A 16,305-nucleotide genomic window follows, 5' to 3' on the forward strand; every position below is an offset into this window, starting at 1 on the left:
TTAGAGTTGGGCCCGAGCTCTAGCTCGGGCCCAACTTTTGTGTACTGCTACAAGGTCATTGTCTGATCGTCATCGCGATCCGACAATCGCGATCCGTGAATCGTGATGTTTCTTGATTGCGATCGCAGGTCGACGTCTGCGCCCTCTAGTACGGTATTCTGACAACGCTAAAAACAAAAAGCGACGGCTTCTCAATAAAAACACTTAAAGACATTTTTATCAACAATATAGTAAGCTGTAAAATTAAAACATTGTTAACATTTCAGCATATTTTGCAAATCTGCATTTGTAGCCAAGGTATTATGCAGTTCTGAGAGTTGCGGGCGATTAGCAGACGATAATAACTCGATCCGAATCATTAGACCGTGTAGCAGCGACCATTGTTGATTGCGATCAAGAAATCACATGCGTATCAGTCTGATCGTGATCAGAAGTGTATGTGTGATATCAGTGTCAGTCGTGCAAGCAGGCATGTGGTACATCACATGATATAACACGTTCTATACTGTTCGATTCTTTCAAATGGTCCTCAGGCAATGCTCTGAAAATTAACGTTAGATTATTAATTCATTGGTTCCACTGTGAACGTTTAAGAGCTTTCATTGTCAAATGTCGGCGCCCACCCAAATTAACCAGGTATGACGCTCTGTGACCAATCACAATCATACTTGAATCACTAATCCATACAAGACAGCCGGGCGACTGAAGTTATCCGAAACAATTCCTACTTATGAATCTCAAGTGGCAGAGTTGGGCCTAAGAGTGACAAGGACAGCTAAAACCGAGGAACAATCGAAGCCATATACGACCGGGGGGAAGGAAACCATAGCAGAGGCTCAGGCCAGCCTATCTGTGTTGAAGAGTGCGGTATAAGTCACGTGCTGCTTTTAGTAAAGAAGCACTGGGACTCGTCTCCATAGCAACTGTACACGTGAAGCCCTCGTTGCTCACGGCCTCCGAATAGTGCGATATGGATTTTTAGCCTGTGTGAATTTCCGGTTTCCTTTATTTTTCTCTCTTCTTCTTTTTCCTTCTTTTTCGTGAAGCCCTCGTTGCTCACGGCCTCCGAATAGTGCGATAAGAATTTTTAGCCTGTGTGAATTTTCCGGTTTTCCTTAGTTTCTCACTTCTTCTTTTTTTTTCCTTTTATTCCCTTTACCCCTTTCCCCAGCACAGGGTAGCCAGCTGGTTTCTTACACTGGCTAACCTCCCTGTCTTTCCTCCCCTTTGTTTCCTAATCTCCTTTAGCCTGGGCCTTTCTTGAAGCACATTTTCTTCGTGAGACAAAGTGCGTTTGGAGTGTGGTGTGCGAGCTTGAAAATTGTGTTTTGGGTCTTTGAGCTGCAAGTGCCAGTGTTAGCCAGCGACACAGGCTCCCACACTATCACTGCGCGGGTCCTCGTCGTCTTCAAAGAGCCACGGAGAAACACAGGGGCGTGTCTGCTTCATTAAAACAGTGATAGAAGTTTCGTAGGTTTCGTTCTGATACGCGCCAGCTGCGCGCATTACCGCCGGCTCGTCGCAATGCAAGTTCGAATATCGCGCCCACCCGCTCCGGCGAGCTGACTGTAGACGCAAAAGGAGTTGGCACGCCGAGATGGCTGCACTTCCGGCTTCGAAAACGTGGCGTACGGGTCTCTCCTATTTTGTTTCTTTCCTTCATGTATGCCGCATATCTATTCCTTTTTCTTTTTCCGGACAGATTATTTTTAAGGTAGATTTCCGGGAAAGGCAGAAATTATCTGCATGATAAACCGCAAACTTCATTGAACTATTTAGAAATGTTCAGTAATTAACTTTATAAATGTTCAATGTTGGGCACGTTTCAGTTGCGCAAATAAGGCAGAGTAGTGATGCAGTCATGTGCACTTTGCAGAAATACAGACTATAGTACCAGCCTAGACATCCGTCCACAAAATCTGCTAAAGTACATATTTTAACGTTGCAATTAATATCGTCGCGAAGTGAAAAAAAGTTAAATAAGGAAACAAAAGGCTTTTGGAAAACAAATAACTGGAACATCGATGTATTAAGCCACAGACATTGAGGGCGTATATTTTTCTCGAAACTAGTGCTAAGCACATAATTTCTATCTAATGAAGGTGACTTCATTACTAATTTGATTCAATTCCGCAATCGGGCCATGCCCCCCTGTATTGAATGAAAAGGACAATTCAATTTAATTCAATTTTAAACGGCAATTGGTGAAACTTTGATAATGCCACACAGCAATTTTTCGTACTGGTAACGCAGGCCTCTTCAGTTAACTTACCTGAACAAGCGGAATTCTTTCGCGCGCTCCGAACTACTCTTAAACATAATTTCATACTCAAAAAAGTATGTAGGTATACATGGAAAGGGAAGCTGAACAAAGAAGGCCGAGATGGTCGGCCGCTAATGCGAAAGACAGACAGACAAGGGAGGAAGGAAAGGCGAGGAGATTGACTAGAATTTGTCCCGTCTGCTTCACTAATGCGAAGAGTCGGTTGTCAGATACGAGTTGATCATATTTAAGTTTTACGGAAATTTTAAAAATCGCCTGTTGCAGATAACATAATTCTAGTCCTTTAGCTGGATTATTCAGTGAGGCGGACATTACTTGCATGACAAATCGAAACACAGATTCAAATTATTTTTAAGAACTAATTATCTTCATAATGAATTACTTTACGGCACATATTGCAATTTCCGATCTGCAAGCGGTGAGTTTGCCAGGCATATCCAACTGGAATGAATTTCCAGAATGACACCAGTTTGAAAAAATTCGCCATCAAACTCGCCGTAAAAATGCCCGGTTCCACTTACGTTTTCAACGAAACGCTCTTTTATGTATTGAGGCACAATGTAATTGGAACGCCCACGTATTTCGTCCTACACTTTGGGGAAATAATACCTCGAAACTGGCGTCTTCCTGGAGATTCATTTCAAGTGGATACATCTTGCAATCTCATCGGTTACAATTCGTAAATTGAAATATATGGCATAAAGTAAATAATTAAGAAGTTAATTAATGAATTTCGGGTGTTTAGTTGAATATGCGTTTCGACTTATCGTGCCGGTAATGTCCCCTTCTTCGAATAAAAGAGCTCAAGGCCAATCATTATGGTATGTGCGAATGTAACTTTTAAAAACGCCGTAAAACTTAAATATGATAACCCTGTATACAGAGTGCCCCAGCTAACTTGAACCAGAGGTTAAAAATATGCCGATGCACTCTAAGAGGACGTGACGAAATACATGTTGATGACTACTGTATGGAGTAAGTCACACTATGTTTCTATTCTGCCTAATTGCATAATTAGACAAGATTAATTAACCAACTTCGGAAGCAACGAAGTTAGGCAAAAAATTCCAATTAGTTGTAGAGCGCTTTGAAAAACGTCCGATTAGACAGTTTCTAACTTTCTATCTATTAGGCATTAGTGTCTTCCCGCTTACTACAGATGCCCGTGAAAAAAAAAAAAAAAAAAACCCACGGGACATGCCCGTTTGCGCGCCGTGATTTCAACACCCCCAGACGCTCCGCGAACGAACGAACATGGAATTTAGCCGGGCTTGCTGCCGCTGCGCCTGCTTATCGCTATAACGAACCGCCGCGAGGGAAGCGCATTGGGGGCGTAAATCGCACAGCCAACGCCTGCGTACTACCCTGTCACCTTTTAAGTGGCATCACACCCTGCTAGATGCTATGTTCGTTTGTACGAAAAACGTTTGGGGGCACTTGGAGCGCAGCAGCAGCAACAGCAGCTGTTTCGTGGCTACTGTTCTACAAGGTTTCCGACAGGACGTGCTGCATCACTACTCACATAGTCGTTCTGAGCTTGTCCCTCCTGATCGCGACTTCAGATTTTTATTCTCTGTGGATTGGCTTCTTTGTCTGGCACGATCTTTAGAGGCAACTTCTCCACACGCACACTCAGCTACGCGGCGAAAACAACTTCCGAAGCACATATCGTCACGTTGTATGCAGTGAAGATATCCTCATCCGCACATAAGAAAGAATGAATGCTGCAAAATTTGAACTACCAGTGCTGTTAACACAACCTTACTTGAAATCAAACAGGTAAAATTACTGAGCCATCCGGTTTTTTACAGTTCCCCGTATTCGTAACTTGGATGTTGTAATCGTTTTGGCTGTGGTGCGTTGATAGAAAATGTATTCGAAACCTTACAGCTACCCTTGAACGAACAGCTATTCCGTGAGCATGCTATCCTCCGTTGTAATTTTACATGAAGTTAAGAAGGACGAGAAGATGAGCAATTCGTTGCCTGCTACCACGGGCGTACGAAAACACCTAGGAATGAGTGCCAATCGGCTCCAGCACCTCTTCTGTTCTCCCCAAGCGTAGGGTAGCAAACAGGATCTTCCTTTCTGGTTAACTTCCCTGCATTTCCCCTCTCTTGTCTCTCTCTCTCTTGCTGTTTTCGTATTTTGTTCTGAATGCACACTAAGTTGCACTAATATATCACACATATTTATCTTAATTATAAGCCATCCCAATCATCCGTATGCCTGTGCGGATGACTTAAAAAATACGTTTTGAAATTTCGAAGAGCAGCTGTTGGATTCGAGGATAGAAGTACGTTTTACTTGTGGGACGAACCATGCGAATACCGAAGTGGCGCACGCACACCGGCTACTGGAAATTCGAATACTTAGCGCCGTCGTATTATAGTCGTATGTTTTTGAAATGAAATTTGGCGCCGTATTGGCAATCTTAGAAGCCTTAGAAGCTATTCGATTAGTCTCGCTAACCTTATCTTTACTCCGTACCTTCCTTTCACTCCGCCAGCAGCTCACGGTTATTAACAATTTCCAATCCTCCCTTTCTCACGTAACTTTGGGCGTACCACAGAGCTGCGTCCTCGGCCCCCTATTGTTTTTAATCTACATAAACGATATGCCAGAAAACATTTCTTCCTGCATGCGAATCTTCGCTGACGATTGCATCATATATCGTCCAATAACATGTGCTGACGACGACTTAACGCTGCAGAACGACCTTTACCACATTAACAACTGGTGTAAAAAGTGGCATATGTCGCTGAATAGAGAAAAATGCTAAATAATCTCCTTCACGCGCAAGCAAAACATTTCCAACTACTGCTACATCATTAACATTTACCAACTGTCGCAGGCATCATCTTATGAGTACCTTGGTATTCATTTCACACCCAACCTCTCCTGGTCTCACCATATTACCACCATATGCGCAACAGCTTGAAAATCTTTAGGATAGTTAGGTCGAAATTTGCATAACTGTCCCACTCACGTTGGTCAACTAGCTTATCAGACCTTCGTTCGCCCACAGCTTGAATTCGCCCCATTTATCTGGTCCCCCTACCACAACTATTTAATTACATGCTTGAAGCGGTTCAGAATAGGGCCGCCCGTTTCGTTTCACGCAATTATGACAACCATAAAAGCATAACGCAAATTAAGCTCAATCTTTCACTTGAACCCCTTAGTGCTCGTCGCGACATTGCCCTTTTATGCCTTTTTCACAAATACGCATACAGCAACAAACCCTTCCCACTTCAGCTTGATGCGCCTTCCATTACATCACGTCGGTTGCATAATCATTTAAGTTTCACGCGATTATATGGGTCAACTCACGCCTTCAACTCACCTGCTCTTCCTCGCGCCATACTTTTGTGGAATGGTCTTCCAGACAGCATCGCATCCGAACCAGACCACGATAGTTTCCGTCAACTTCTGCACTCTTTCTTTCCGCAATAAAAACTTGCCACTAGTTTTTCCAATTTTGTTTTGCTTCCTGTGCCATGTTCTGTATCCCACCCATGTATTTATTTATTTGTTATTTTGACAGCTTTAAGACCAAGGACATCCGTCATTTTTTGTACCACTGCACGTGTGTTTCTGTTTTTTTTTCCAGTATCCCACTTTGTGCCCCACTGCATTTTTATATTGATAAATGTTTTTACTGTGCACGCAATTAGTTCCTGCGTTTCTATCATGCCCTACCATTGTGCGTCTTTGAAACTCTGCCAACTGTTCCTGCGCCTAGAATCCGCATATTTGACTGTCTATCTTTGGTTGCAGATTCTTTTCTTTTTACTGTTGTCATTGTGATTGGTATACTTTATAGTTTTTGTCTGCAGTTTTGCCATATGTATAATGCCAGCCAATATGTTTTTTTTTTCGTGTTATCCTTTCCTTTTTCCCGCCCAACCTTATACTTGCCGTCATACCACATTATCATCGATTCCTCTCCATTTCTTTGTGTCAAATTGCAAATTTGAGCCGTATGTTTGTACACTGACAAGCTACTTTGCACTTTTTATTACCCCCCTTACTCAATGCCCTGTCAAGGGGCCTGTAAGTATATTCAATAAATAAATAAATAAATTTGAATATGTATTGAGGTTACAAGAACAATTCGTAGGTGGCGATACGTTGACATTCACGCTGCCCGCCAACGTAGTCCGAGCTCTCTGCATTACGCGAACACGGAGGTGATATGACTCAGTCATATTTAACAGTATTCCTTGGATATTTAAAATTTACAAGCATAGCGCCGCTGAGGCTTGGAGCCGTCTCCCCAAGAGTGCACAGATGATAGCGTTAGCACACCAGCCAATCTCAGAGGCCATGCTCTAAAACGAGTATTTGCAGCGCTTTTCCATAGAGCGCGCCACGTGTTAAGAACCTTCTGACCACGTTAACTGAAGCGGGGAAAAATAATGCTCTTAAAAATTAAGATCTTATCCATAAGTTTAAGTTGAAGAGAGAGTAAATCTGGAAACTGGGGGCATTCCGAAAGTCGAATTTCCTAATCTAATTGAGGATGAATATTCGAGAAACGCGTCCTTCGAATATCTAATAGAATGGCGATAACTCTGTGCCGTATACCGAGTCCGTTTGGTTAAAAAAAAGAAAAGAAAGAAGGCCTATGTACTTGGCGTGCACGAATAGCGATATTTACGAATCAAATTGAACAAGAATATTCGAGAAAAATAGTCCTATAATCGAATATATTGAATTTCTAAACTAAGTGAAATAGAAGTGCCGCAGAATCTGTTTAACGATATAAGGCTTATATGTCTTTTCTGGTATATCCAAAGGCGTTACTTATTGAATGTCTGGGGTGCGATTTTGTAGCAATTCTATTACTTTTTCCATGCCTTTTGCCGCCATCACTGAGCAGCCATTGGTCGAAAATGACCGGGCCGCGCCCATTTTGTCTGTCAATCACGCGACGTCAGGAACCCGCAAAAACTGTAATCGTCATCGTGACGTTGAGGCACTCATTATGCGGAGCAAAAGGCACGGATTTTTGGAACGGCCAGAGGCAGGGTCGTTTCCGAAGGCATGAAAAAAATGGCCGCCCCTCTGATCGCTATGGCCGTGGCTCTTCGCCGTCGCCGACGTGAACAGGGAGAGCCAGACGACGCGTTTGACATGCCGGATGACCATTTTCGACGGCGTTTTCGCCTCTCGAAGGGAACGGTGCGGTTGTTGTGCGAGGAACTGGCGGGGGAACTAGAAGCTGAGCGAGCGACGGGACTGTCGGTGGAGCGGAAAGTGTTGTGTGCGCTGCGCTTCTTTGCTACCGGGAGCTTCCAAGCGTCCGTTGGGAGCGAGGAGACGATCCGTGTGTCGCAGTCGACGGTGAGCGAGTGCGTGCGACGTGTGGCAGAGGCTGTCGTGAACGCAGGGGCCCGCAACAAGTGGGTCCATTTTCCAAAGACAGCCGAGGAAAAGGCAGCCGTGAAGGAGGGTTTCCTTCGGCGCGGCGTTATCCCCGGCGTCATCGGATGCGTAGACGGCAGCCTCATAGCCATCATCGCACCCAAGGGTGAGCGCAAGGCTGTGTTCATGTGCCGCAAGGGATACTACGCCCTCAACTGCATGTTCGTAAGTAAAACTCACGTTTTCTGCGATCCTTTTTGAAAGTTACGTTGCTCTTGCCAACGGGCACTTTCTCTGGTTTACGTTTTACCTCAGATCTGCGACGCGGACATGAAAATCTTGGCCTTGGACCCTATGCGACCGGGGTCGGACCACGACGCTTTTGTCTGGCGGACGACATGGTTGCGCCGGCGGTTCCAAGCGGGGCGCATCGTGAATGCCGGGGAATACCTCCTCGGTGAGAAAAAAACATTTTTTTTGGCGCAGTCACGCTTCAGCAGCGCAGAACGCCGTGTCCGCTCCAACCCAAACTTTTAACCAAACCACAAGAACATCAGTAATTCCGGAGTAAAAAAAGAAAATTAAGACATTGACTGCCACCATTGGCAATGTTCGAAGTGTTAAGTTACAAGCACATTATGTGTCTGCGAGGAGCTGACGAAAGCAACACGTATTAGTGCTTTCTGCACCCAGTGACTGCCAGAAGCAGAAGAAATGAACACACATTACTGCTACTACTGTCATTGATAGCACCAACAAGTGTTGATTTCTTGTTTGTGGCAGGCACCGCGTACACTTGTAAATTGGTTAAGAGTTTGTGACGGGTATGGACATGCTCAACTCATGCTTTTACTTGGGACTTGCAATCCTGAAGTCTACCTTTGTTGAATGATGCTGTAGCTTTCCTCAGTTGACAACTTGCCTCTCGTCAGCGGAGTACTCAATGTACTATTTCCATCTTTGTGCAGGTGACAGTGGCTACCCCTTGGAGCCGTGGCTCCTTACCCCGGTTCCTGGCCATCCTCCAGTGCACACAGCCGAGGGGCAGTACAACACAGCACATGCCGCCATGCGTTCCGTAGTGGAGAGGTGCATTGGGCTCTTAAAGAGCCGTTTCCGCTGTCTTCAGCGATATCGCACCCTCCTCTACGAGCCGGAACGTGCAGCCAACATTGTCGCGGCATGTGCTGTGTTGCACAACCTTCGCCTTTCTGAAGGCGACGAGTCAGGCGATGACAGTGATGACGACAGCAGCAGCGGCAGTAGTAGTAGTGAGCTTGACAATAACGGCGACCCCATGCCACACAGTCTGCCCCGTAACACGGGCTCTAGAATGCACTACTTGAGAGGGCGGGCTGTTCGCGACAATGTCATTGGCATGTTTGGAACAACCCGTGCGCAGCACATGCGTTATTTGAGGAGCGTGCGGCGGCAGCTGCGACGTCAACAGCAGCGTCAGCATCGTTAGGTGCATGCACACAGTTTTAAGTAATTGCATTGTGCATTTCATGCTGTGAAATTGCAGATACATTTCCCGTGCTAAGTTGTAGTTGATGTCTGCGTAATGCAAAGCATTCATGATTTGTTGAGAAATGTAAAAGTTGTTAAAAAAATTAAATTATGGGGTTTTACGTGCCAAAACCACTTTCCGATTATGAGGCACGCCGTAGTGGAGGGCTCCGGAAATTTCGACCACCTGGGGTTCTTTGACGTGCACCTAAATCTAAGTACACGGGTGTTTTCGCAATGCAGCCGCCGTGGCCGGGATTCGATCCCTCGTGCTCAGCAGCCTAACACCATAGCCACTGAGCAACCACGGTGGGTACATAAAAGTTGTGTAGTGAAGGGTTATGTAAAGCCTGCACTTATAGTAAGTAAAACAGTATCGTTAGAGGTGACATATGAGATTGAAAGCAAGCTAAAAATAAGTGCATATTCAAAGTGTCTGCCACAATTTGCTTGCTGCTGCTGTCGTCATCTAGATGCATGTAGCCCGATTCTTACTCGTATCCCCTTACGCATTGATGGACATAAGCACCTGTCTCCTCACTTTCTACTAGCACAGAGAAGCTCACAGAAGCCAAGATGTACAGTGCACGTCACACCTTCCGCTCCATGGAACGTGCTGTTGCACGCGCAGCTTCTAGGTCCTCCACCATTTTGTCTCGCAACAACGGCAAAGTTCCTTTCGAGTGACGAAAATGCCGTCCAACTGGTCATCCGACATGTCAAACGCTGTGGCTCCCGTGAAGTGTGTGCACGCACGAGCAGTTGATAGATTTTAACAAAGTGACCTCACTTGTATATAGCAGAACTCAGCAATGTTAATCAGTAATATTTGTACAGTGCAAGCTAGCACTAGAAATGTGGTTGCGATGTGTAAATAAAAGCACTAGAGGAAAACTGCACCTTTCTGTATTTCAGTCTTCAACATACACTTGTTTATGCACACATCACATGCGACAGTCTCTACATTGAAGAAGTGTGAGAATCATGAGTACTCAGTAGTAGAGACATTATGCAACATATCACAGACACGTTGGAATAAATATCGGATCACATTGTTCTTGCATCGTAATATATCACAGGTAACGGCATGCATCGTTTAAGAAAACTGTTGTACACTGCACAAGTACACAGTAATAACAACTGGCTTAAACTGCACCAGAAACAGAAATGAGCAGGTGCTTAAATCACATGCCAACCGAATATTTATCACAGCGAAATGTATAGGTACATCACTACATGTGAAAGGAACATGCTGTTGTGGCGCTCAAACTGAAAGAGCCATAGCACCATATTATGATATTCAGTAAGACAAACTGCATAAATATTACACACAAATTGCACCACAAGGGCTAAAATACAATGTATCACAACCTGAAAGATTACTGAATGACAACAAATTGTTTGATAATGAGACAGATGTGCAAGAAAAGAGACATTCCAGCTCAGTGACAGACGTAGTGACACAAACAAATATGCATATGCAACAAACAAAAAATAAACATTACAAATGAAAAGAAGGAGCATAGGCAAGGAATTTTCATAACTTTTTTCTTTTTTGCTGTGTATATTGACAGGTTGCTTTCGACATTATAGTAAGGCCTGAAAATTTCACCATTCGATGACAAGGATTAAATTGTAGAACACTTGCAGTGTGGCGTCGTGCTTAAATTGACATGACAATAACTAGGCACCTCAAAATTGCAGCGCCACAGTCGGAATGCCCGCACACACCAGGCCTACAGGCACTTTTGCAGGTGAGCCTGATGGTGTGCACGCTCTTATGGCTGAAGTAAACCTTGAAGAAAAAATTCATGCTGCAACGGCTATGCTACTTATGGTTGCATTAAAGGGTGACTTCAGCAATTATTTATTTGCAAACTAGCAATATTTGCCCTTCATATCATTAATACATCAGCAAATTTTAAGATAAGTTACAAATTCCTTGCCTATGCTACCTTTAATTATGTGGGGCCTGAGAGGGGGGAGGGGCTTGGCTGCCACCATGCCCCAGTGCAGCCAGCAGCAGCTGAAGCAGGCGCTCGTTGGTCTCGTGCGACCGACGCGCCACTTCGAGGCGTTGCCGCTGCACTTCGAGGCGCTGAGACTCCACTTCCCGCATTGCCGCCACCTCCTCCCCGAGGTGCCGCAGGCTCTCCATGTGGGCCTCGTGGTGCTGCCGCAGGCTCTGCAGGTGGGCCTCGTGGTGCTGTTAGCAAAGATGTGTAATTAGTTTAATTACAGAAGCTCAGTAACAGGGCCTTTGTGTGTTGCATTCATCCCCATTTGCAGGCTATTGTCTTGTCATTGTATATTCAAACACTGGAAATATCTTTCTGGCCCATCAAACTTGTGCCGTCGCATTCCATTAAGAAGTGTTACATTGCTATACCTGCTTCCTTGAATTCAACGCCACTTTTTTCTTTTTGCCACATAATTGCGTAGATATTTACACATGTTATATCACGCGAATGTGTACAAGATATCACCACAGGACTACACGTATACATTATGCTTGTTCACTGATTAATATAATTTTTAGAGAGGTCATATGCTCATCAATTTCATACGCAGAAAAATATACATCTGTGGCCTTGCACATACCTGCCGGTTTTGTTCCAGCAGTTGTTGGCGGAAGCGAGTGTCCTCTTGAACTCTGGCTTCCTCCAACTGGCTCTGGCGAACGTATGCGGCAGTAGCCGTCATCACAGCACCATCAAGTTCCTGCTGCCTGGGCTGTCTACGGGGTGCCCGTGGCTCTCGAGGGGTAGGCTGCGGCACCTGGGGGGTAGGCTGTGGCACCTGCGGGGTTGGCTGCGGCACCTGCGGGGTTGGCTGCGGCACCTGCGGGGTTGGCTGCGGCACCTGCGGGGTTGGCTGCGGCACCTGCGGGGTTGGCTGCGGCACCTGGGTGGTAGGCCGCGGCACCTGGGTGGTAGGCCGCAGCACCTGGGGGGTAGGCTGCAGCACCTGGGGCGTAGGCCGCAGCACCTGGGGCGTAGCCGGTGGCTCTTCATGCAAGGCAAAAGCAAAGACTGCTCATTCACTGTTATCCGACCTACACAGATTGATTGTCCTAACCAGTCACTTTGAAATGTCATTATAGCTGCATAGCTACAATAATGATACACAAAACAGGTAGTTAGAGCAAAAGATGCCACAGAAAGTTGCTGGTAGCAGTAACCCATAAGAAGCACAAGGAATCTCTATTACAACATCAAGTCATTTGTAGTCTTGCATTTCTCCTTCATGAATGAGAGCTGGATGTTGGACACAAAGGTAATAACAGCAGAGTGACGTACTTTACTTCATAGCAAGATCATACAGCAACTGCAAACAACAATGCTACTACAAAAGCTAGGTCACTGCCTTACGTGTAAGGCCACTTGGCCCAGCAACAGCTGCAGGGCCCGACACCACGAAAGCAGTTGTCGCTGGTAGATTTCTGCGGGAACCGCTGGGCCCTGCAGCTTCCTCTGAACTTGCCTCGTCCTGCAATCAGAGTAGTGTTCAGACATTGCGAGCAGTGTGTGCAATGCGCATCATGTACACAAGTTGCTGCTCAGAGTACATAACCTATATTGTCACTTGCACAAAAAAAAGGGCTTAAAAATTTTGCAATATTGCGTTCCAATGTAATGCTGAAAATTTGTGAGGTCACAGCAGGTCACACAAACAACACTTTTTTAAATCCAATGTACGCACCTCGCTATCGGGGAAGTACTCAGGGGGGGAAACAAGGACCCCTCCTGTCCTCATAAGGACGTCGAGGACGCGGCCGTCCACGCCACCCACTTTGCCACCTCCAGTAGCCCTGCAAACACGGCAACAACGACAACGTGGAACTACGTTACTGTCAGCATCATTAGAAGCTCACCTCTTCTCGCTCGCGGCCCTGGCCGCTTCTTTTTTCGCTTTATGGGCCATCTTGGCCCAATGGTTCCGCCAACGGCTGGTGGCCTTTACGGCTGGCCCCTGTGCGTTAAGCACCGCCGCCACCTCCTCCCACAGTTCGTTTTTTCGAGCAGCAGTCATACGTGGCGAGAACTCTGTAGAAGCTCTCGCCAGGTATGGGTGCTGCTCGATGAACTGCACGAGAATAGCCGCCTGCTCTTTGGACACCCGCGGCCCTTTTGCTGCCATTTTCTCTTTGTCAAATTGGGAATTTCAGCCGGCCCGCAGCACAGTAAGAAATTTAGAGGCAAACATTCTGTCTAAGCTAAGCGCCTGCATAAAGTGCTCACTACGACTTATTTCTGCCTTTTTATACCACTAATGTAAAAAAAGGTGAAGTCACTACTCACATTTAATGTTGTAGCAGCTTCTTTCTCGGAGCGTATCAGTGCAGGAAGTATTACCGATGCAGCGATAACTTTAAGGAAGCTATCGTTATGTCATGGCGGTGCCCTATGGAAAATGCCTTGACAGTTCTCGATCCACTATGTTGCAAAGTTTCACCTCGGGGGCTACGGATAATTCTTCTTGGCTCTTCCTAAAGAAGAAATTATCACACGTCAGACATGCAGCGAAAACCACACGACAATGCAAGCACTACACGAGCAATAATTACTCACCTCAATCAGTATCTGACGGGGGCGGGGCCGCAATTACGGGCACGCAAGGGGCTGTCAGCTGTTCAGACAGACACGCTAGGGGCTGTCAGCTGTTCACAGGTAAACAAAGGCTGCCATTTTGCTTGCGCTCAACGGCATGGATTGGATGCACATCCGACTACTATGTGGCTACGACTTCAAAAATAGAGCACTTGCGTTTGCATTTCTTTGGACTGCGGCAGCTTTTGCGTTGTACTGTAACAAAATGAATTTGCTTTACGCAGCATGGAAGTCCGCTTTTATTAAGTGCCGTTTTACAAAACAAATTTGCTATACAGTCCCGGAAAAAGAGAAGAGAATACGAAAGAAACATCCGGCCAATGAAGGGAGCTTCTGATTGGACGATCCAAGAAAACGTCGTGCCTACGTACACACAATTTCCAAAATCGGTGACGTCACGCGAGAAGGCATTGGCATGAAAAAAGTCATTTCTACAAAATCGCACCCCAGGTCAGCTGAGAAGCTCTGAAATGTAAGGCATGAAAATAATTGTATACGATGCAACATGACAGTGACAGTAATGAAGCAATTTAAAGGTCAGCAGTCCACCAGCGAGAGAAAGAGAAAAAGGAAAAGGATAAGACAGGAATGTTAACGAGGACGGAAAATACCGTTTGCTGCAGTATATTGGGAAAAGTTAGAAGTGGAACGCCCACAAGAAAATAGAGAGAAATACAGCACGGGCGCACTATCACAGCCGATCACTATCCCCGCAAGCAATCACAGATCATGGTTCAATTGCAGCGCAACCAACATCGACTTGGCCTACAACCACTTGTGCAGGTCTGTTGTCCCTAAAAAACTGTATACCAGTGCCTTCGTTGCCCTCAGCTGCGATGGCTTACGAGGTCAGCATTCCAAAATGATTTGCTCTGATCAAAGCGAGCTCGCGCAACGGTGAATGATGGACTCTGTGCATTGTAGATGTAGGCATGGGGCTATAGTTGATGGCGCTAAGTGCATTACTATAGCATAACACATCGTTTTGAAGGAATGCAAACAACTTAAAATAGAATATATTGGACTTGTATACGTACTACGTACACCAGCACGGCCCACATCTATCTATCTATCTATCTATCTATCTATCTATCTATCTATCTATCTATCTATCTATCTATCTATCTATCTATCTATCTATCTATCTATCTATCTATCTATCTATCTATCTATCTATCTATCTATCTATCTATCTATCTATCTATCTATCTATCTATCTATCTATCTATCTATCTATCTATCTATCTATCTATCTATCTATCTATCTATCTATCTATCTATCTATCTATCTATCTATCTATCTATCTATCTATCTATCTATCTATCTATCTATCTATCTATCTATCTATCTATCTATCTATCTATCTATCTATCTATCTATCTATCTATCTATCTATCTATCTATCTATCTATCTATCTATCTATCTATCTATCTATCTATCTATCTATCTATACTCGATTGGTATTCGAAATTTAGAAAATTTGTGCGCCCCTACTATTTACATAATTTGATACATACGATGCCCCTCAGGGCAGGACGTCCGGTCAAATGTGGAGCTTGTAAATGAGAAACAACTGAAGAGGGACTATAGATGCTCCACTATGGTCTGAATCCGAGTTATTTGGTGAGGCAACATCTTTGAACGAAACCGGGCAAACGAGGGGACACGGCGAGTGGCAAGTAAACACACACAGCGCTCTGTGTGTCTGTTTGTCATTCGGAGTGTTGCGCATTTTGCCCTGTCTACTCAAAGATGCTATCTTCCCCACCATCACAGTGACAGTAATCAAACACAGGAACATCTTGTCAGTAGCACTGGCGGATCCAGAGGGAGGCGCCCGGCGGCAGATGAATCATGCAACGTTACACCGTTATCGATGATGGGCTCTTCGAACTACAGATAAAATTGCCACCCTTTATTTTGTTCTCTCTAGGCCGCAGCCAGTGTCTTGCAGCTGCTCCTGTAGTTAGAGGCGATTTCGCCGAAGCAGGTTTCACGAATTAATTTCGTTCATGAGGGCACGCCACATACAGGACCCCGGGGTTTTTTGGAAGCGTTGACGGGTACGGCGGAGGCCCGCGCGCAGGAGAACGTTCGTTCTGAGGAATAAAGAGTGACCAGGTGACGTCAGTGCTGTCTGCTAATGTCCGGCGCATTTCATTCCAGGCCACTATTTGCCATACGTAAAAATACATCTGCTCAAAGGCTTTACAGTGGCTGATTTGTAGCGACAGACGAACGTCTATGCTCTGGCGAATTCGCTGTTCGCTTTCTTAATTTTGGCGCGCAGGTTCCGCTCCCCCCCCCCCCCCCCCCTCTCTCTACCTTGCAACCATCGTGCAAGTTCAACGGTGCTCACGGGTCGGTCGGTGCACCTGCTCCACGTGGGCGTCGCCGGGCAGAGATAAGACGATTTCAAAGATGGACTTAAATTTAGCTGCGATATTGGGAAAATAGATGATACCGTGCAATCATCTATAGAGGAGCCCCGCCGTTCCCCACGCAAGCTGCAGTACGTGCATTACTCCAA

At 45.5% G+C, this 16,305-nt stretch overlaps 3 protein-coding genes across 5 annotated transcripts in view; 1 reads left to right on the forward strand and 2 right to left on the reverse strand.

Moving 5' to 3' along the window:
- Positions 1–16,305, reverse strand: part of LOC126535825 (DNA-binding protein RFX6-like) — a 122,886-nt gene that overhangs the window by 28,225 nt on the left and 78,356 nt on the right. The gene's annotated exons all lie outside the window — the stretch shown is intronic.
- LOC140217310 (putative nuclease HARBI1) lies at positions 7,109–10,062 on the forward strand. The gene is made up of 3 exons (XM_072287770.1): positions 7,109–7,879; positions 7,970–8,111; positions 8,623–10,062. Exons 1-3 carry the CDS (start codon positions 7,334–7,336, stop codon positions 9,120–9,122), a joined length of 1,188 nt encoding a protein of 395 aa, XP_072143871.1. The 5' UTR covers positions 7,109–7,333; the 3' UTR covers positions 9,123–10,062.
- LOC129386118 (uncharacterized) lies at positions 10,053–13,457 on the reverse strand. Its single transcript, XM_055073453.2, has 5 exons — positions 13,038–13,457; positions 12,866–12,974; positions 12,535–12,652; positions 11,765–12,171; positions 10,053–11,369 (listed from the first exon to the last, which is right to left on the reverse strand). The coding sequence occupies exons 1-5, from the start codon at positions 13,301–13,303 to the stop codon at positions 11,121–11,123; spliced, it is 1,149 nt and encodes a 382-aa protein (XP_054929428.1). The 5' UTR covers positions 13,304–13,457; the 3' UTR covers positions 10,053–11,120.

This window comes from Dermacentor andersoni, chromosome 4, assembly GCF_023375885.2.
Source record: "Dermacentor andersoni chromosome 4, qqDerAnde1_hic_scaffold, whole genome shotgun sequence".
Lineage (NCBI taxonomy): Eukaryota > Metazoa > Arthropoda > Arachnida > Ixodida > Ixodidae > Dermacentor > Dermacentor andersoni.